The following is a 23,110-nucleotide window of genomic DNA, read 5'->3' on the forward strand; positions in this document are numbered from 1 at the left end:
CCATTTACTGTAAGCCTCACACTCCTCCAGTTTCATTATTCACAGATGTCCCAATCTCAGATGCCTCAAAATTCAGTATTGTCTTGCTGTAGTTTCTAAGATCCATAAAATCTGCAGTTGAGGGTATTGATTTTAACGGCAGAATTCAGATTGTACACCGCTCTTTCATTCAGGGGAATTACTCACCTCATCTTACATTGCTCTGAAGAGAGCAATTGGTAAAAAAAAGTAGTTTATGTGTAATTTCATAAGAAATTCCTAAAGGAGAAGAACCAGCTCTGGCCTTGCAGGAGGCAGTCAGTGGCTCAAAATTATTTGTATTAGCAAGCACTGACAAAATAACTGCAGCAGCATTTGTAGTGTCTGGAAATGTGACAGATACTGTGATTTTTATGAGACTTTGTGGCTCTGGAAGACTCTTAGCTCCTGGGTGAATAGCGCAATTTTTGGTTTAGCCAGCAGAGTAAACTTTACTGATCTGAAAGGAAGGATATAAATAGAAAGCCACTACCAGTATTGAACTACATAGAGTAGTATGTATCTTAAATTAGCCTCCAGAATTTACAACAGATAGTGAATTGTATCTTAAAAATAGTTCTCATTACCTCACTTCATTTAGTATTCCATGTATTTGGCATTCCAACTACAATTTACACATGTATTGCTCTGCACAGCACCTGTAACAGTCACTATTAAAAAAAAAAATATCACCTGAGATATATTTCTCTCCAAGACTTGGATGGATGCTTGACTGTAGATTGGAAGCAGTTCTAGGTTTTAAGATGTGAATTGAAATAGAGGGAGCATGTTATAATGATTGAAATCACTGTAACTCAGTATATGCTGTTTGCTTTTAGAATCAAATTCAGAAATAGAGTCTGTATGCTTATATGTGCCATATACATATGAAGTATCCTATATTTTAAGCAAGCACTCAAATAAAACAGAAAATTATGGATTGCTAATTAAAGGTGATCTCTAATTACAGGGTAAGAATACATATAGAAAGTTTCGAACCTGTCTTGCTGAAGAAGAGATTGGCAAAAAGACCAGAAAGAAATAAAGGCCCCCCAAAAGTTCTCTGATCCAAACTTACTGTTTTCACCTTTATGCAGTGAATGATATCTGTGCTTTCATGTTGTAACAGGCATTTCATGACATTTTCTACTAAATCTCATTCATCTGGATTCATCCTCCTCAGAGATCATATGATAAACCTTTGGGCCACAAGACACTTGAATCTCTTTTCTATGCTATTTGCTCTGTTTTATTTTTTCTAAATGCCACTTTAACCTTTATATATTCAGTTCTTTGAGTCTTGAACTATTGTAATCTCCTGTATGGTTTCTTAATATCCCATTCAATTAGGAGCCTGAGTTGTTATCCATTAGTCATGTAATTGGCTTGTTAGCCTCTGATCTCATTTCTTTGCCTCAGGTGTACATGTATTTGACTAATTTCTATAACTTAGGGATGCTTTTCCTTACTTCAGTAGGAGTACTGTACATGCAGGTCTTGCTCAGATGCTGGTACTCAGAATCAAGATAGAGGTAGCAACACTTGAGTTTCTGATGCTTTGAATACCTACACCATCTACTGAGCTCTCTGACTGGCAGAAAGAAAGGCTGGAAGGGCCTTCAGAATACTTATGTGTTGGGGATTTTTTGGGGTTTTTTTTAGTAACTTCCTTTAAAAATGCAGCTTATTGCTCCTGGTTTAAGTTGTCATCAAGTGAGTCATATTTCATTTCTAATCTCGTTCCAATATTTGTGTTTTAGGAAACACGGGAAACACATTCAAGATTGAACCAGTTTTAGGCATCATTACATTACTCAAGGAGCCAGACTTAACCACAATGGGACAGTTTGTTTTGTCAGTCAAAGTGACTGATCAAGGTTCTCCAGCTCTGTCTGCAACAGCAATTGTGCGGATATCTGTGACAATGGCAGATAACTCCCACCCTAAGTTTACTCTAAAGGAATACCAAGCAGAGGTTAATGAAAATATGGATATTGGTACTTCCGTCATTTCTCTCTCTGCAATCAGTCAGTCCACATTAGTGTATGAGGTTAAAGATGGCAATGTTGATGGAGTCTTCACCATAAACCCATATTCTGGAGTGATCACTAGTCAAAAGGCCCTTGATTATGAACGTGCTTCGTCCTATCAGCTCATCATACAGGCAACAAACATGGCAGGCATGGCATCAAATGCCACTGTGAACATTCAGATTGTTGATGAAAATGATAACCCACCAGTTTTTCTCTTCTCTCAGTACTCGGGCAGCATAAGCGAAGCTGCTCCTGTGAACAGCGTGGTCCGGAGTGCGAATAACAGTCCCCTCGTCATACGTGCCACTGATGCTGACAGCAACCAGAACGCTTTGCTTGTCTACCAGATTGTTGAATCGACTGCAAAAAAGTATTTCACAGTAGATTCCAGCACAGGTGCAATCAGAACAATTGCAAATTTAGATCATGAAACAATAGCCCACTTCCATTTCCATGTTCATGTTAGAGACAGTGGAAATCCTCAGCTTACAGCAGAGAGCCCAGTTGAAGTGACCATTGAGGTTACTGATGTCAATGACAACCCACCAGTCTTCAGCCAGGCCGTATTTGAGACAGTCTTGCTCCTGCCCACGTATATTGGTGTTGAGGTTCTCAAAGTCAAAGCTTCAGACCCAGATTCAGAGATTCCTCCTGAACTAACATTTAGTATAATTGAAGGCAATATGGACCATTTTTTAATTGACTCAAGCACAGGGGTACTCACCATTAAAAACAATAGTCTCTCCAAAGACCATTATATGCTAATAGTAAGAGTATCTGACGGGAAATTTTATAGCACTGCTATGGTCACAATAATGGTAAAAGAAGCCATGGATAGTGGACTCCATTTCACACAAAATTTTTATTCCACTTCTATCTCAGAAAACAGCACCAATATCACAAAGATCGCTGTGGTGAATGCTGTTGGCAACCGCCTCAATGAGCCTTTGAAATACAGCATATTAAACCCTGGAAACAAATTTAAAATCAAATCCACCTCAGGAGTCATTCAGACCACTGGCATCCCCTTTGACCGAGAGGAACAGGAGCTGTATGAGCTGGTGGTGGAAGCAAGCCGAGAGCTAGATCACCTCCGTGTCGCTCGAGTCGTGGTGAGAGTTTACATTGAGGACATAAATGACAATGCCCCAGTGTTTGTAGGACTTCCATACTATGCTGCTGTGCAGGTTGATGCTGAACCTGGTACCCTGATCTATCGAGTGACAGCTATTGATAAAGACAAGGGTGACAATGGTGAGGTGTCATACCTGCTGAAGGAAGACTACGGACATTTTGAAATTGATAGAGGATCTGGTAGTGTCACTTTAAAAGAAGCCTTTAATTCTGATTTGTCTAATATAGAGTACTTAGTTGTCATTCTTGCCAAAGATGGTGGTAACCCATCATTGTCTGCATTGGTAGAGCTCCCCATTACTATTGTTAACAAAGCAATGCCTGTGTTTGACAAGCCCTTCTATACAGCTTCCGTGAATGAAGATGTAGAAATGCACACACCAATTTTAAGCATAAATGCAACCAGTCCTGAAGGCCAGGGTATCATTTATATCATTGTCGATGGAGATCCCTACAACCAGTTTAATATCGACTTTGATACTGGAGTTCTGAGTGTCATCAGCCCACTGGACTATGAAATAAATTCCCTTTTCAAGCTGGTGGTGCGAGCCAGCGATGCCCTCACTGGCGCTCGTGCTGAGGTAACTGTGGACTTGATCATTAATGATGTTAATGATAATCCTCCAGTTTTTGATCAGTCAGCTTATAATGCTACTCTGTCTGAAGCTTCTTTGATTGGGACTCCTGTACTGCAGGTTGTTGCTACTGATGCTGACTCTGACAATAACAAGATTGTACAGTATCAGATAGTCCAGGACACCTTTAACAGCACTGACTATTTCCATATAGACAGTAGCAGTGGCCTAATTTTGACAGCCCGGATGCTGGATCATGAACTCATACAGCAGTGCAGCTTGAAAGTCAGAGCAACTGATAATGGCTTCCCACCACTGAGCAGTGAGGTTCTCGTTAGTATCTCAATAACAGATATGAATGACAACCCTCCAGTTTTTAACCAGCTAATATATGAGTCGTATGTGAGTGAACTGGCACCTCGGGGTCATTTTGTGACTTGTGTCCAAGCTTCTGATGCCGACAGCTCTGATTTTGACAGACTGGAGTACAGCATCCTATCAGGAAATGATCGGACCAGTTTTATCATGGACAGCAAGAGCGGTGTTATCACTCTTTCCAACCATCGCAAGCAGAGGATGGAGCCCATGTACAGCCTAAACGTGTCTGTGTCAGACGGGCTGTTCACCAGCACAGCTCAGGTGCACATACAGATCCTTGGGGCCAACCTCTACAGCCCTGTGTTTTCACAGAGCATTTATGTTGCAGAGGTTAGAGAAAACACTGCTCCTGGAACAAAGGTAATCCATGTGAAGGCAACAGATGGGGATTCAGGTGTATATGGCCAGATCAGCTACTCCATAATAAATGACTTTGCCAAGGACCGATTTTTGATTGATGGCAATGGGCAGATTCTGACAACTGAGAGGTTGGACCGTGAGAACCCGCTGGAAAGTGATATCAATATATTCTTGAGAGCCCTCGATGGAGGTGGCAGGACTACATTTTGCACTGTGAGAGTGATAGTAGTGGATGAGAATGACAATGCTCCCGAATTTATGACAGTTGAATACAGAGCAAGTGTCAAAGCAGATGTTGGGAAAGGTTACTTGGTGACCCAAGTGCAAGCAGTAGATCCAGATGATGGAGCCAATTCCAGAATTACCTATTCTCTGTATAGTGAAGCCTCTGTTTCAGTACCTGATCTGCTTGAAATAGATCCAGATAATGGATGGATGGTCACCAAGGGTAGCTTTAACCAGCGGAAAAACACAGTTCTGTCATTCTATGTCAAAGCAGTTGATGGTGGCATTCCTGTAAAGCATTCCCTCATTCCTGTCTACATCCATGTTTTACCACCGGAAACCATTTTGCCTTCTTTTTCTCAACCCCAGTATTCTTTCACAGTGGCAGAAGACACCCTCATAGGCAGTACTATTGACATTCTGCATGTTTTGCCCAATCAGGGTGCTTTGTATAGCATGGTTAATGGTAAGCTACCTGAAAACAACAAAGATGGGGTTTTCATCATAGAGAAAGACACAGGCCTCATAAAATTGGATAAGAGGCTTGACCATGAAACAAATCCCGCTTTTCACTTCAAAGTTGCAGCCACGATTCAGTTAGACAAAGTAGACATCGTGTTGACTGTGGATGTGGAGGTAAAGGTGTTGGATGTTAATGACAACAAGCCTGTGTTTGAAACAGCTAGCTATGATGCTATAATAATGGAAGGGATGCCTATGGGAACAAAACTTATGCAAGTTAAAGCAGTTGATGCAGATTCAAGTGCGAACGGGCAGGTCACATACACACTTGCACTGGAATCAGAACTGGAGAAGATCACAGAAGCATTCACCATTGATAGCAACAGTGGCTGGATCAGTACACTGAAGGATCTGGACCATGAGAAGGATTCTGCTTTCATGTTTGCAGTGGTGGCCTCAGATTTGGGGGAAGCTTTGTCCTTGTCCTCAACCACCTTGGTCTCAGTTACTGTGACAGATATCAACGATAATGCACCTGTCTTTGAGCATGAGGTGTACAGAGGATCAGTGAAGGAGAGTGACCCTCCAGGGGAAGTTGTGGCTGTTCTTAGCACCTGGGATGAAGACACGTCTGATGTCAATCGGCAGGTTAGCTACCATATTACAGGTAAGAAACAGCTTGCATACTTTCCTCCCATAACCAGCTTACTGAAGAACTGTACATGTGTCCAGTTCTAGGTTAATGTTTAGCAGGGTTTCAGCTGAATTATCACTGTGAATGAGTCAATTACATTCCTTTTTTGGTTTTTTTTGACAGAATTTGCAGCAAAGCTGAAAAGAGGGAGAGGAATGTGTGTGTGTCTTTGTGTCTGTGTTACTCTCTCAATTTTCTGAGATGAATGCTTCCTGATTTGCTGCAGTGCAATGTAGTGTAACCATCAACCCATCATCATTGATATGTCAGCTTGGAAACCATCATGACTTAATGTTTCAAACAAGGGAAAAGGAAAATTTTGTTCTTACAGAGAAAATCCCTGTATTTCCAAGCATTTAAATTTTTTTGGAAATAATGTTTTTCTTTTTGAGATAGGAAAGTAGATGCTTGAGCCACTTCAAAATACCACTGTTTGGAATGGGGAGTGAGGGTGACATGGATTGATTTTACATTATGGAGTGAGAGGATGCCATTTCTTACCAGCACAGATTTCTGGCCAGGGAAATAGTAATATACTTAGAAGCACTGGTTAGCTGCCATGCATTGTTACATACAGCATAAGGCAATTTTGATTACATTACTCACACATTTTTCAAAGCATAGTAACGTTGCTCTTTCCTATTGTGTAATATTTATTATCATTCTTTTCTCCTAGATTCAGCCTGGCTTTTGTGTAAGTATGTTATGAGTGATGAGTGCTGCAGTTATTTTTCTGCCTCCATCTTGCATTGTCCAATAGATTTTGTTAGGGAACAATTTTGTCACTTCCCCCAACCTTAGCAATTCAAGAGCTCGTATTAACTACCTAGTAATAACCAAATTATTGGAAAAATTCACATTTTTCTCACTGGATGGGATTTGACATATATAAGACCACATATCGGAAGCAGGCTGTGGGCAAAAATGACTTAACTAATGGGAAAATAGTTTGTGTATTTTGCTCTGGAGGGCAAGGCTCCTACCCCTTTGTTAGCTATCAAAATGAAAATGGCTGTGGGATAGTGTGTAGGGAGAGGTGTGACACTCCAGTTAGGCACAGACTGCCTGTGTTACACATCAGAAGTAGCATCATTTTCAAAGCAACCAGGAATTCGTTGATTAATTGTAACTTGCAATTTTTCATTCACTTTAAAGGTTTGCAAAGACTATGTGTTTACAGTGTAATGTGCTGTAGGGTATTAGAAGTGGGGGCAAAAGTAGTCCTGTGGGGAAATTGTCAGGATTTAGAGGCTTTGGGCAAGGTGCTTTAGCTGCTGGTGACCTAGTTCCCACATATGTAAAAGTAAATAAGTAGTGCCTCATACTAGAGATTTTGGGATATTTGAAGGAGTTTGGGAATCCCAGTGTAGGAAGTACTACGGGAAATGAGAACCCTTATGTTTGTAACAAATATATGTTAGTGCACTGTGATCATTGGCTTTGTTCTGAAGTCTGGCAGTCATCTCTTATAATGAATTATGCCTTTAGTTACATAGTGTTTTTTCTTCACATACCTGTGCTGTTAATTTAGCAAAAACTGGACTTTTGAATAACAACTGTCAGATGTGACTCAAAAATTACAGATAATTATGTACCTTAGTTTGTATCACAGTTCAAATATGACAGATATTTTGCTGTTCTATTAGCTTCTGAAAACATTAGATGTCAAAGCCTGAAACTTTCTTTAATTCCTACTGTACAGTTACTAAAGCACATGGTCTCAGAAACTCCACTTCCTTTGAATATATCATTTGAGCTTGGGAAATGCACAAGAAGAAATTAGGTTCTTTTGATTAAATTGTCAAAACATGTTAAAATACAGTTTCACTCACAAAATAGTCTATTCACACTTTACCTCAAGTTGATCTGAGGAAGTGCTCTTGAGTATTTCATGGAATCAGATTAGCTAGATGGTTATTCAAAAGCTGTGGCTTTCTGGAGGCATTTTGATTCATAAAAACTTCTGTGAATACAGTAAACTCTGAGGAAAAAATGGTAAATTAACAAAAGGGAAGAAGAAAACAAATTATGAGACTGTCATTTGGATCCACCAAAAAACAGCTTTGTGAAAATGCATCTGGAGAAAAGTAGCACACAGAAGACAGATGGAAGAAATCATCATTTAGAAGATAAGAGAAATAAACATTCTGGGTCAGATGTGATCACTGAAGAGTCCTTTGTGCTCTTTTGAGAAATACAAGTGCCTGTTGCAGTCTTCTGGTCAATCTTGAAAAGGGGTAGATACATTCTGGTGGATAAATAAATATTCTGCTTGGATTCCTTCAGTTTATGATTTTTTCCATGATTACTGGCAAGTAGTTGCCATTTTCAAATCCACTTTCATTTGCATTTGATGGTGAGGGAAAAAAATTTTGCACTTACCCTTTGTTTCTTGTAGTTCAATAGCAGCTGTAGATGTTCACAAAGCAAAAGCACTAAACATAAATCTTAATAGAAAATCAATAGGAAGTGCAGATGGCACAAATGCACTTAGGAAGCACAGTAGTTTTCTTTGAAGGCTCATTTGAGGTCATTGCCTATGTCATTTGAGGCAGTTTGCCTAAAACCAGGGCTCTTCTGATGTCTAGCCAACCTACACCCAGCCAGATATTACTGAGTTTTAAGAGTGGCAAACCATGAAAAGCCACCAGAAAAATGTCAGCTGCCAAGACATTGGTATGGTAAAGTGTTTTGTGTTCCTCAGTGAGGTTAATCAGGCTTCATCAGGCACATAAAGCTAGGGAGTCAATTGTCTTTAAGCTTGGTTCAGCTGAATACAAGGAAGATGAACAGTGTGTTTTGGAAGAAAGAAGTGGTATTGTATAGAGCAGGTTATTTGCTGGGTTGATAGCCCAGTATGAGCAAAGGTGTGGCTTTTGTTAGTTTTTGTCATATATTTGAGATACTGGAGTTGTGGAGAAGTGGATGTTTCAGCATGTGGGAAGGCCTTGTGTTGCCATTGCAATTTTATGGTAGTAAAGCTAAGAGGATTGGATTTGCCATTTCAGAAGCTCAGTAAACATGCAGCGTCTTAAACTGGGAGTGGAGGATAAACCTATTGATTTTGTGTGATGCAAATGCCTAGAGTTCTAACGGGGAATTGAAAGTACCTAAATAAATGCATAAATGTAAGACAGAAGCTAAATAAATGAGTTAGTAAATATTCAGTTCCCCCTCCCAGATGGGGGCATTGCAGTGAAAACTGATGCTGTTGGCTTCTAGTTTTCCATTCCCTTTTAGCTGCTATAATGGCCTCTGTGTGTGCTTTAGTAATGATGTGTGTCAGGATTTGTTTATTTTGGATCACTGTGTCTCTGCATTTCATTTGTATCTGGCTGTTTTCTTTCTTTACTTAAACTTGAGCTTGATTTGGCTTTGTACTATTTGCTGACTAGGGAGGGAGGGAGGGAGAGCATTATTTAAACTTCCAAGTAACAAAAGATAAAAGATACTGCTGATTCTTTTAGCCTCAAAGCCTTTCTAAAAAGTTACTGGAGTGTTTTTTGTAGCTAGCACTTCACTGTTGTGACATTCAAAGTAGAACATAAGAAAACTGCCAAAAGATTTTAAAGAATCCATTAATACATGTAGTCAGGAGGCTTCCGTTTAGAAAAGCTACATTATTCAGAGTGAAAAACTAATTAATTAGAATGCCCCTAGGAAACTGAATCTGCTTGCATATATTAGTGAAAAAGTTAATTAATCACTGCAGAATGAGATCTGCATCAAGACATATGTATAAGTCGTAGGAAATGGTTTCCTGGGCCACAGTGTGGATTTTTTTCCCTTTCCATTTTTAAAAATATTTCCTTGATGGTATTTTAGTTTTATATCTCATTATTTTTCTTACACATTATAGTCCACCTTTGCCTTCCATCAATAAAGTATAGAGCCAGTCCTGAGAAGTTAAAAAAAAAAAAAAAGTGCTAGTGAAAAAGACATGCAGATAAACCACTTCTCCTGCTTATTGCACAGGTTTCTTGGTCATTCAGATTGATTCTTTTCTGCTGGAGTAAAAGGGAAGAAAAGACATCCCAAGGACCATTTCTTTATACATATTCCCCAAATTCCTAGGTATGATTTTAAAGCTGTTCCATTAGCAACAAAGCAACAATAATTTTAAAATTGCTCCACGGTAGTGTTACTGCTAACCATAAAAGCCACCAGCTAATTTTAATTAGATTTTACCTTTCCTCTTTTCTTTGCAATGGGATGTCCATACCTTGAGTGTGTTGCTTCCTGTTGGTCAGGACAGTTAATCATTTCCTTTTGCAAAAGGAGTAATATGAAGAAAAGCCCTGATTAATATAATGAAGCAAATTAAGAATATATAAGTCTATTTTTATTAATGGTTTACAACATTAAACTCACTATGACAAGATTACAGCGTTTTATGAAGGAGAGTTAAGCTTTTTTTCTGCTGGCATTGAACTGAATAGAGGGAATTTAGTGTCAATCAGCAGGGGTCTGCCTTCTTTGAAGTCACATTCAGACTCAAGTCAGTGGACAGATTCTCATTTCCTTGGATTGTATTCAGATGTGGCCAGTTGTACACATCAACACTCTGTGTAACCCTCTTTAGAAGAAATGTGTGTTTATATGACAACAACAGATTAAACAATGTGTCCTCTGGTGATTATTCCAGACTGTCATAGAAACCAGTGGGAAAACTGCTTGGTTTTCTGATCAAAAAGGATGGTTTTCTATCAACAGAGAATATCTGTATCTGATACATGAATTTAGTGCTCTGTAGGATTCAAAAGCCTTTTATAATTATAATGCCTATCTGACTAATTTTCTGGAAATCTTATTCATTACAACTTGCTTTTTTTGGCACAGTCACAGCTAGCACAAATGGTGACTCTTAACAAGAAAGATTTGCTCAGCCTGACTCAACTGACTTAGTTTTCATATTAAATAGAAACCAGTCTATCTTGTCACTGGTAGCTAATGAACAAGGCATAGATTAGAACCTGTGACCTCTTTTCTGCTTTTTGATGTGGAAAGAAGGTATGGAATGTAACGCTGTCCGCGTCATTAATTGTTGCCTTCCCTGATGGGGGAGATGTTCAGATTTTTGCCAGGAGAAAAAAGGAGGTGAATGGGACTTCATGCTTCTCAGTCTCCAGATAGGTGTTTATTAGTTCTTATCTAAAGAGTACAAGCCACTGGCATGGCCTAGACATAGCACAGAGCAGAGAATGCAGCAAGAAGACAACTTACCAAGATCTCACAGCCTTTTTAAAGGTAAATTACCCAATGAAAGCTTAAAACGCAAGATATTTTCACTTTTTTACCAATGTCCAACAAGTTCCTAAATCACGTAGACAGGAACTGCGGAATTCTGTATCCAATCATCCCAAACCACTTTTGCTGCAAAATATGGAGTTAGTGAAGAAGGAGAAAGAAGCTTTTAACTACAACGTGTCCTCCATTTTGAGGTTTTCTACTTCTATCTATTTACTATGCAAATAGACCTAAAAACTCTAAATTTTTCACCCTGTGATAATCTCACATAGTATTCTATCACCTAATTCACACCATTGTAGATTCAAATTCTTCCCAGAGGCTAGGCAAATTTTCCCATGGACAAAGGTCAAAACCAGTACTGTCCAGGGGGGTAAAACCTTTCAAAACAGTCAGAGAAATATTCTCTGCATTCTAGGTTCCCACATCTCCCCCTCCTGTTTGAACCAAAAACACTTCTTTGACAGCTTTGTCCACGGCTCATCCAGCACAAGGAAGTATACAAGGCACACATACTAAAAGAACTACAACAATAATCAATACATACAAACCTATCTTGAAAATTTTTCTCCTGAGGGTGTAAGGTCAGACCAATTGAACGAATTGTTCAGCAAAGATCCACTTTCTTCTCCAAGTTTAGCAATTCCATCCTCTAATTGCTGTATACTTTCATGGATGGATTCTGAATGATCCGACAAATTCATACAACACATACCTTCAAATTCTTCACATCCATGTCCATGCACTAATAGAAGATAATCAATTGCTGCTCTGTTTTCCAGAGTCGCCTGTCTCACACTCTGAACATCAGTTAACATATCGCTCAGTGCGAGAGAGACAGCACGAGAGTTCTTACTTAGCCAGCAGCCCGATTGATCCAATTGTCTTAAGGCTGCTCCTGCAGCAGCACCAGGTAAAAGGAGAGCTGCAGAAAACCTTTGTCCAAAATTCCAAGCTGCAAATTTGTCATTACAATCAGATGTATATTACTCAGCAAATCTTTTCTCCCTACTCTTATGTTCTTTTACCATTTTTGCATTAGGCATTAGCAAGGAAAGCTTTCCAAAGCTGCATGGACCACCTTTGACATTTGAGGGGATTGCAGACCAAATTCTGTCCCCACAAATGAGAAACATCCCCTTGTGGCAATTGTAATGGATCCTGGTTGGACGGTGTGTTCATCTTTACTGTCGAATTGCACCAAGATGTTGCATTTTTATATATTTTTTAATTGGGAGTGACATTAGGCTTTTCTGGTTGGTTTTAAGCTCAGCTTCCCGTTCAGACCTCCTCTGCATTGTTATTTTGCCAAAAAGGTCCCTGAGAACTGAAGAATTGTGACAACAGAAGCAACATCAGAGACACTAATTGCCTGACAACAGAGTCAACACAAATAAATTGAGCCTTGGATTTTTTTTTTTTTTTTTTTTACTACTTACTTATGCAGTCATTCAGTGCCAATACTAGAGGGGAATGTTCAAGAACCTGGTATTTCCGTCCAGCTTGTACAGATCCCATGACACATGTCAGAACCCTGATTAATTTGTAAGCAAATGCACACTAGCATGTTTGACATTCTTGAATGTGTAACAAGAAAGAATAAGCGTTCCCTTAATGGTTTAATACTTTTGAACATGAGCAACATCAAAAGTAGTTCTGAAATTGAATTCCTGTAAGGAGAGCATAGGAGAAAGCTTAATATGGTGGGCAAAGAGATAGTAGTGGGTTAGCTGCAGTTACAGTTAACTCAGTGGAGCATCATGGTGCTTTTTAATATGTCCTCACTCAGTTTCTGTAGCACAGGAGTTTGCTGTGACTACAGTGCTCTATCCTAAATTTTTAAATGTGCAGATATGTTTTTGCAGACCAAGCTGGGCACAGAAGACTGGGTAGTTGGCTTTACTGGCTTTGGCTGGGGTAGAATTAATTTTCTAAGTAGAATCTGCTATGAAGCCATGATTTGGATTTGTGATGTCACAGGGATGTTTTAGTCACTGCTGAGCAGAGCTTACACAGAGTCAAGGCCTTTTCTGCTCCTCATCCCAGTGAGGAGGCTGGAGGTGCACAAGGATTTGGGAGGAGACACAGCTGGGACAGCTGATCCCAGCTGACCACAGGGATATTCCACACCATATGGCATCATGCTCAGCATATAAAAGCTGAGGGAAGAAGGAGGAAGGGAGATGTTCAGAGTTAATGGCATTTTTTTTCCCAAGTAACTTTCAGGGTGACACAGCCCTGCGTTCCTGGAGATGCCTGAACACCTGCCATGAATTCCTTTTTTTTTTTTTCTTATACACAGAGCTTTTGCTTTACCCATTAAACTGTCTTTGTCCCATGAGTTTTCTTACTTTTATCCTTCAGATTCTCTTCCCATTCCCACTGGGGAGGAAATGAGCAAGCAGCTGTGTGGGTCTGAGCTGACTAGCACAGTTAAGTCATAACATTGGTTTAAAAGATTTTACTGTCTGGTTTGACAGGAGGTTTGTATCAGACTCAGAGAAAAGTGATTGAAGGTGTTCTCTTCATGTACCAGGCAGGAGACTGTACCATTTCCGATAAAAGAGTAAATACTGTTGGAAGCATTAATGACTGTGCCTGCCTTAATTATGGCATGCTTCTGCATGTGACATGTCCGTCCTTCCTTCCTTCCTTTCTTCCTTCCTTCTCTCCTGAGGACGATGTGGACCAAAACTTTCCCAGCCTCTTTTTGTAACCAGGCAATTTAATGATGTGGAAGAGCAACATTGCCGGTTTCAGTGTCACTGTTACGGCACGGTAAAAAACTCTTCTGCTTTATCTCCTGCACGCCTTTCACCAGCTTTCACTCTTGGATGCATTTGGTCTATTTGCACTGTTTATCTTCCAACTGTTCCTCAAATGACCTCTTGTTAGGACTATTTAATACTAATGTGTCTCCCTGTGTCATATAAACTGTTTTAAAAACTAGAATTTTAATAAGCGCAAGAATGGCGCAGCTGTACGATAAAGCTTTCATTAGAGGATTTCTTAATAGAACCCACTTCCAGTCCTTGATTGCATAATCAACAGCTAATGAACTTGTCTTGGTAACAAGAGCTACGGTGTATTACATCCTCTCCCGAGAGTAAGTGGAAAGACAATTGTACCAGCCCGAGAGGACTATTGATTGTTCACAGTGTGAATTTGATTACCCTTACGGGGAACTGAACAAGAGATCATCTTCAGCTCTGCTAAATGGATTTTTTTTCCACTGAAAGTTATCGGTTCACTTTCATACAGGGCATTCAGGGGGCAGTAAACACAGGGAGTGTAATTTCATTACAGATTTCCTGAGTCTGCAAGTTTGGAAGCACCAAAGGCTGTGAAAGAAATTATGGCTGCTTAGTTCAGGTCCTCTGCAATGTGTCTCTGTGTTTAAACCCAGTGGGAACTCTGAAGGGACACCACAGCTCATTGTGTGTTGCTTGTCTTGTTGCAGGAGGGAATCCCAAAGGGAAGTTCGCTCTGGGGCTGGTTCAGAATGAGTGGAAGGTTTATGTTAAAAGGCCTCTGGATCGGGAAGAGCAAGACATTTATTATCTGAACATCACTGCCACAGATGGCCTCTTTGTGACCCAGGCTGCTGTGGAAGTGACTGTCACTGATGTTAATGATAATAATCCAGTTTGTGAACAGGTGAGTTAACACCACCCACGGCAATCGGCCGCCGTGTTGGGAGTGATGCTTTCCCTATGGGTGTCTCTTGCTGTGTGCAAGTATCCAAAGTATTCGTAGGCAATGCTGATTTTCATCCTTATGGTCTTAGTTGAAGAACGTGCAGTGATCTGGGAGAGAAATAGGATAAAGCATTCCTGTGAAGCCAAGATTGAAGGATCTTACAAAGCTTGCAAAGGAGTCTTGTGTACAGTGGCCTTAGTTGGCTTTACAACAAATGATGGGTTGTGAGGTGGCGTTGGGCAGCTACTCCTTCCCAGCAGAAAAGAAGGTGCTCTCCCTTCATAACCCAAGTGGAAATGTCATCAGTCTAGTTTAAAGTCCAGCTTTCCTCCACTTTCCAGATGCCAGACATCCAGTGGAAAAGGCAGAAGAATGTAGCTTGCTGTCCTGTTGTCAGGAATGCATTCAGTGTGGCCTGACCACAGCTTTCAGAGTGCTAGCTGTCGTGTATTCTGTGGAAAGGCAATCTGGGGAATTGATGTTAGTGCAATAGAAAGGTCTGTGTGAAAGAAAAGACATGATAAAACCCAGAGTTCCTTACTGGTACTACTCACAGAAAATAAATATATATTTGTGTGTGTGTGTGTGTGTGTGTGTGTGTGTGCATGCATATACTCGTGTAATTCCCTTCGTTACATTATCACTCACTGATGGATTACTGTCATTGCAAGAACTGTTCTACTACTCTGGGGAATCACAATCTGTATTTTCCTCAAAACCACTGGATGAGGTGATAAAAACAGTTGTTTCTGTTAGCACACTCATCAAAATTTTCATTTCATGGGTGTCAAGGAATAAATAGAAGATACAAAATCGTATCACATTAAACACCTAAGATGAGCTCTATTCAGAGTCATAATTTGGCATTGTTTCTGTGACACCTCAAAGCTTAACAGTGATTTGAATTTCTAGGAATGTGTTGTGTAAAGGAAAATTGTTTCCTGTATAGAAAGATGCACTACAAGTAGTTTTTAAAAAAAGGTTGTACAAAGACTGTAAAATACTGCTACAGCATAGCTTACCTGTCTTGTTTTTGACTCTAGGTTGCATACACAGCATTGTTTCCTGAAGACATTCCATCAAACAAAGTAATTCTTAAAATCAGCGCTAAAGATGCTGACATTGGGTCCAATGGTGAAATTCGCTATTCTCTATATGGTTCTGGGAACAATAAGTTTTTCTTAGATCCAGAAAATGGTAAGATGACAACCAGATGTTTCTGAATAGCCTTAATCCCTCAACATCTGAGTGCTGGTTTCCTTACTTAGGTTACACTTGGCTTTCAGGTGGTCGTTCCAGTTTTGGCAGGTGTGGGTGAGCATTTGAATGGTGGAGGGAGAAAGAGCGATGTCTTTGTTGGTCAAGTTGGTTGTTATAACTAGAACAATGGATATTGATCCTTTTGTTTCCCTGCAGACTTCAAGTTAGATCAGAGATTTATCATAGAACCACAGGATATTTTGGGCTGGAAGAGAACTTTGATGGTCATCTAGGCCAACTCCCTTGCCATATGCAGAGTCATCTTCAAATAGATCATGTTGGTCAGAGACCCATCCAGTTAAAAGTTTCTTGGGCAACCTGTGCCAGTTTTTCACCACCCTAATCATAAAAATTTTTTTCCTTATATCTAATCTAAATCTACCCTCTTTTAATTTAAAATCATTCCCCTTTGTCATATCACAGCAGGTACTGCTAAAAAGGATGTGTTTCTGTGTCTAGGAGTCTATAAATCTTGAGAGAGACTTGGAAAAACATGGTGGCGTTCATACGGGTAAAGCTGTAGGCTGCTGTAAAGCCACCATGAATGGCTTGTCATCCCTGCACTCATATGGCACCTCACTTTTTTGGGTAAAGAGGAAGGGAAACTGATGCTACTGTGAGTTTTTAATCCATTCATTGGAATAAGCAATGTTGGTTTTGTTTCTCTTTCCTATTTCTGGGAAACACATGATTTTGAGACACTTAGGCTGTCTAGAATTAGTGATGTTGCTGCAGTAATAATGATAGCTGCTGCTTTTAAACAATTTCAGGTGAGCTGAAATCTTTGGCCCCTCTCGACCGAGAGAAAATCCCTGCCTACAACTTGGTTGCCCGAGCCACTGATGGTGGTGGCAGGTTTTGCCAGTCAGAAATCCATCTTATTTTAGAAGATGTTAATGATAATCCACCAGTGTTTTCATCTGACCACTACACAGCTTGTGTTTATGAGAACACAGCCACTAAAGCTTTGCTAACAAGAGTCCAAGCAACTGATCCTGATGTCGGTAAGTGGACAGCATTGCAAAAAATAATTGATGTTCATGAAAACTCCGTGGGTTGTTGGAATTACTATGCAGATTCATTTTACTGTTGCTAAATTTCATTTTCTCCTCCTCCTGCTTCTTTATCCTCCCCATTTCTTTCTCTTTCTTTACATCAAAATGATTGTGTCTGAGCTTGACATAATGGTGTTACAAATAGAGAAGCATTGCAGCAGCCACAGAAGCATGTAGTCTTCTCTTGATCAGCAATAGCTATGTTTAGGGGAAAATGATTGTTTGGGGGCTAAATTGTGACTTTCTTCCTTCCTTCAGTGGTCTCACCTCTTTTCTTGAGCCATGATTTTCAATACCCATGCCTCTATTTATGCAAATAATATAGTTACATGCCACAGGGACCTATACCTGATTAATCACAGCTTTTCTAGAATTTTATACTGCAATAGCTCCCATTTGTTCCAGCTGGTTACTTTAGCATAAAACTATTGTACACTGGGAATGTACATTATAAATGTTCTGGTTATTTAACTGCACATTCTTTGAAAGTGTAATAGTTTATTATATGAATATCTTAGCCTTGAAATCTGGGCCCAATTATAAATATTTAAAGGGGGGGTCTTTTTGCATAATACAGCGGTAAAACCTACTGAATATTAGAAAATTTTTTAGGTCATTCACTTGAGTTGAAATAAATAAATCCCTTAGTGTGGGTTTTTTTTTTTTTCTTCCTGTGTTTTGGAGATGTTTTGTAAAAACAATGGCCTGAGTAGTTTCACGTAATAAGCAGATCATTCAATGAAAAAAAAATATTTTTTTTTTCCAAGTACAGTGCATGCTGGAAGTCTCAGTTATTCGTGAGGCTGATAGTTTGGATATACAGGAATTCATAAAGGAGAAGCAAACATTCATTAATGTATCTATGAAGAGCTGCATTATATGCCGTGGTTGAAAACTCACTATTAAAATTATGATACTGTCCTGCAGTGAAAAGCCAATTACTGGTGGTAAACTACTGAACCATCTGAAGAGACAGTGTTGTTATTTTCCACTGTTGTATTAATTACCATTTTTCTTGTAGGTGAGATGACATTCAAGAAGAGAGGGGACACAATTAAAATAAAAAGTTGTCAATAAAAGTTCTTGCTAGCACCAACTTTACATAATAAGATGGTTAGTAAAGAAAAAAAAACCACAAACCATGAGCTAGTTGCTGTACCCTCCTTCTGAAACTAGAGAAGTTAAATGGAGGGATGCACATGAATGAGAAGGGGCTGTGTACTTCCTTAATGCTTAGACCTGAAAATCAAACCATACATTGTATCATTAGAGAGTGACTTTTTAAAAGTCCGTAAAACTGGATTTTGTTCTAATTACTGTTCTGTTAGTCCCTACTAAAATCACTGATTCCCTATTGCTAGATAATGAATGAGTTCAGGCAGAGTAATGTTCCCATGAGAGAAAAATATATTATTGATATTCCTGATGGGCTGTGATATTCCTCTAAGGCGGTTTGCAGTGTTACCCTGAAAAGATCAGTGGAGGCAGTAATCATTATACAAATAAATTTTTAACATCTAGGAAACATCTTGCGATCAGTCTTAGAATTTGCCCGCTCTGCTTTGGGCTTGAAGGGCCATGTAGTATAAGGACAGGAGCATGAAAATTGAAGCCATTGAGAGAAAACTTGAGAGAAGTCCCTTCGTGGTCCACAACTAAACACAGTTTTAACAGAATCCTGAAAATACTGTGGTTGGGCACTGTTGGATAATTACAACAATTTCCAGTTATGAGAAAAATAGTGTTATATCTGCCTTGTGCCTTTGATATCTATTGAAGTTTCTGATCTCATAATATCCTGTGAAATTACAGGACTGAACCATAAATTTCTGTTTAATATATTTATAATTTGGATACATACTTAGAAACTGGACACACTGAGGGAGAATTGTACCAGCTGGACACACTGAGGGAGAATTGTGATCCTTCTTCAGTGTTTAACAGAAGAAAACAGCTTTAACTGTTTAGTAGCACACAAGTTTATTTTCCATAACCTCTACATACAGCTGGGGATCTTAAATTACATGGTCTCCTGAAGAAGAGAGAATATACATAAGTCTATTTGTTAGGATATTTTAGTAGTTTTAATTGAAAACAATCCTTTCTCCCATACTGCTGCGATTGGAAATTTTTGATATTTCCACAATATGGTATTTGCTACTTACTCACCACCAGCAGGTTTGGAAATGTTCAAACTAAGAAATGAAAGCAAAATGCTGGTTTTACATTTTTTCAAGAGGTTCACAGGAAGCAGTGAATTTTTCACCTCCCACTGTCTCCAAAGCAAAGTGCTAAAATTACTCCATTTTGTTCAAATTAAGGCACAAGAAGAGCTGGAGTGAATTCCGAGGTGTAATTACCTGAGCAAACCCATCAGACAACTACAATATCACCCTGTTTCAAAGGAATTAGGGTCGTGCTAGGGCAGCAACTCTGAGGAAAACTACATGGGACTTTGTGGCAAGTATGATGTTAAAAATTTGATAAACTTCAGAATAAACGTGGAGCCCAAACCTGAGCTGCAGGCACATACTCATTTCCAGTGCTGCTTGTCTTTTCTGCATGCACAGTGAGTTGTGGCCTCGCTCACACAGTGCAAGAATGAATGACAGCCTCATCCAAGCTCAGCAGTGCTTTAAGCGATGGTTAAATCCTGCCTCACTTGCAGATGCTGTGCTTTGTGAATGACCTCCGTGCTCAGGCCTGTTTCCAGGATGATTGATGGTGTAGTCTACCAAAGGCATGAGCACTTACTGCACTAAAAATGAACAGTGCATTATCCATCCTTCTGCAGTCTTCTTCATCACCACTGGGGCATCAGATCAGCCGTCCAGATCTGTAGTCAGTTTAGTGATTTCACTGACCGATTGATTTTTTTTTTTCTGGGTTTATGATGAGTATGAGGTTCTAATTCTGCTCAAAATGGGAATAGCCTTGTCAGGCAGCTCTGTCTTGCCTGCCACTGCATTAGCCTGTGTTTAAAGCCATGGCTGGTAGTCATCAGGCAGATCCTCCCCATTCCCTGCACAACCAGCCAGTACAGATGGACTGGGCAATCTTGGAGCCAGCACCTTGCTTATATTGCGTGCAGCCAACAGGCAGGAGAACACAGGCATGTAGGTAAAAAATTGGCAGGAGTGGCCTTTATTTGGTTGCAGAGTTCATGGCAGTGTGCCGACTGCCCTGCTCTGTGTTCAGCTGCCCCTCACCCCCAAAGCCCTTCCCCAGCCCAGGGCCCATGCCCATGCATCACACAGGAGCTGTGGTAACGTGCATTCTGCTAGAGCCATCTGGTATCCATGTTTTGGTTTGGGAGGGCAAATCTAGGAGCTTCTCAGAGTCACTGATGAGACTGATCTGCTTCTTCCTTGAATAGCAGGCATCTTGTCCAACCACCCCACTCAAGCAGGACACCTACAGCAGATTATCTAGGACTCAGTCCAGATGACTTTTGGCTACCTCCAAGGATAGAGAATGCTGTTCTCCAAGGATTGAGTGCTGTGCAGCGTGAGCATCCTGGAGGTCCTCTGGGAATAACCAGAGACCTGCATTGTGAATACAGAAAACAGTGTAACATCCTCACCATGATCTGTTGTACGTTAAAAGAAAGTGTAGTTTGGGGAAATACCCTCCCATATCTTACAGCAGATTTAATAGCACTGAGTAATGCAACCTAGAAAAACAATAAGCAATGTGCTACTTTATTCAAAGTGTTTTCTTGCTTTTGTGTGTAGGTTGCCCGGAGTTTTAAATGTGTCCCAGCTTCTGCGGGGCTTGTAGCCTTGTGAGCAGAATGGTCTAAGGTTTATTCAGCAATTCTGAAAGAAACATGCAGGTAGTTTGGGGGTCAGTAGATTTGAATGGTGAGCCTGCATTTCTGTTCTTTGTTCTTAGCATTTGAAGCTTTGGTACTTAGGTGGGTGTGGGAGAAAAAATGGGTGTTGAAAACCTAATTCAGGAAGCCAGGGTAGGATCTGAGACCCTCCCAGAGATATGTTTATACAGCCAGGTTATATGGGTTAGTTGTGGTTGAGTTTGATTGTGTTCTTTAAGCAGTTGTATAGAGTTAAATATTATTTGGACCAGGGTTTATGAGAAGGACTCTGTTGCGTGGAGGGCTGTGAGCCCTTGGCACAAGAGCCCTCTGCACTCCCTTGGAGGAGAGAGGCCTCAGGGCAAGACGACCTTCCCTAGAGATAAGCAACCTTCCTCTGGGTCATGGTGACAAAGTGAACCACTCCCAGCATGCCTTGTTTCTATATGGTAATAGCCTGTACCGGTTGGTTAATTGGTTTCTACCCTACCCCCTGCCTTTCCCATAAAAGCCCCCTGTTTCTGCCCTTCAGGAGGGAGCCTTTGTCCCTGGCCTTCCCTTCACAGGGGCTGCTGGACAATGAAAGCTACCTCTGTGGAACTGCTATGCAAGGCTCCTGTCTCTCTGTCCCCAAGTTTTTCTTGGGTGATGTCACAAAGGGCTGAATCACAGGAGCTGGAATCACTTGTAGCTGAGAAATCGCTAGACTTCCTGAAATCACTTGTTGCCCAGGGAAGCCGGTCAGCACCCCTGGAAGAGTTGTTCTTTGCAGGATGCTCTCTCTAGGAAGGTCGTGGCACACCGGGTTGCCCACCCCCGGCCCCCTGATAACAACACTGTTGTCACCTGATTAGTTTATTTGTGTTTAATCTGGAGAGTTTAAATCAATCAAGTCTCTAATCAGTCTGATTCTTGGTGCGGGGAGCTAATTATTCACCTTTTTGCAAAAGGTGGAAAAGCCTCAGCAGAAGAGACTCAGCCCTTCTGGGGGAAGTTGTTTGACCTTCTTAGGAGGAGACTTCTGCTTCTGAAACCCAAACTTCTCCACCAAGAATAGATGGGGAAACTGGCAAACTGGGGTGACAGGAGTGACATTTTCTTTCAGCTTCTGATGGAAAATTTTATCTTGGATTTCAAAGAAATCTGTAACAAAACTGATATTTTTCCTGCAAGGTTTGACCTCACTGATTTTGATGTTTCAATAAATATTTGCTTTGTCCAAAAAAGCCCGAGCCCCTACCATGTGTGCTCACAAGTCAAGTGCACAGGAAATAAGAAATGTCTTTTCTAGGGAAGAATGATAATATGACTTCTCCTTCAGGTTTCAGCCAGTCCAGCTTAGAGTGCACCTACCTCCAAGAGGGAAGCAAGCATATTTTATCTTCTTCCTGTCCTCTCTTGGTGTCAATGAGAAAAAAAGGAGAAACAACTAAAGCAATAAAAATGAACTATCTATCAGAAATAGCAACCAGGGAATATCGATAGTTCTCTGAGGTTTATCACTGGTTTTTAGAAAGTGGCATCAAGATGCTGGTGAGCCCAGCACAGAAAAAAATCGCTCAGGCTGTTCAGTGGGTCACCACTTTCAAGAATACATGCATGGAACTAGAGTACAGACTTCAGCCTTATCAATGGTGGGCTTTGGTCTTGAAGGAATTAGGGCAACTGAGCCTGTTGCAGTCACAGCTGCCTCACAGCTGGGCTTGGGGAAATGTAAAGTGTTGCTGGGTGAGGTTGCAAAAACGTCAGAGAGAAGTGCAAGACAGTCATAGCTTGATTGGAGAGCAGCTCTCTGAATGATGTGTAATGGTGAGTAACAAAATAATTGAAATGCTAAAGCAGATACTGATTTTGGCATTTTCTGGCAAACGCAGTACACAGCAAACCTTTGCTTTGCGTGTTTGTTAATGTTGGGCATATCCCTTAAACGGGATCTAAAACTTCTGGGGCATTCAGGATCTGAAAAAGACGAAAGCAGGGATCAAAATATGAATAACAGAGATAATAGGACAGAAGATTTACTAAAACTCAGCAGCCAATAGGTAGTTAACTTCGGCAATGAGGCCAGCTAGATGGCATTTTTGAGTATTGTCTGAGTTTTTGTAAGATAAATATTACAAGATCCTTTACAGAGGATGACTCAGTCTCTTTAAAAT

The 23,110-nt window shown here is 40.3% G+C and overlaps 1 protein-coding gene across 11 annotated transcripts in view; it reads left to right on the forward strand.

Moving 5' to 3' along the window:
* The window catches only part of FAT3 (FAT atypical cadherin 3), a 402,929-nt gene that overhangs the window by 316,890 nt on the left and 62,929 nt on the right, over positions 1-23,110 (forward strand). For all 11 annotated transcript variants that reach the window (XM_039563113.1, XM_039563130.1, XM_039563138.1 and 8 more), the window contains 4 exons: positions 1,779-5,852; positions 14,587-14,783; positions 15,869-16,022; positions 16,856-17,089. In XM_039563113.1, coding sequence (XP_039419047.1) covers positions 1,779-5,852; positions 14,587-14,783; positions 15,869-16,022; positions 16,856-17,089 — 4,659 coding nt within the window. The remainder of the gene's footprint in view (positions 1-1,778; positions 5,853-14,586; positions 14,784-15,868; positions 16,023-16,855; positions 17,090-23,110) is intronic.

This window comes from Corvus cornix, chromosome 1, assembly GCF_000738735.6.
Source record: "Corvus cornix cornix isolate S_Up_H32 chromosome 1, ASM73873v5, whole genome shotgun sequence".
Taxonomy (NCBI): domain Eukaryota; kingdom Metazoa; phylum Chordata; class Aves; order Passeriformes; family Corvidae; genus Corvus; species Corvus cornix.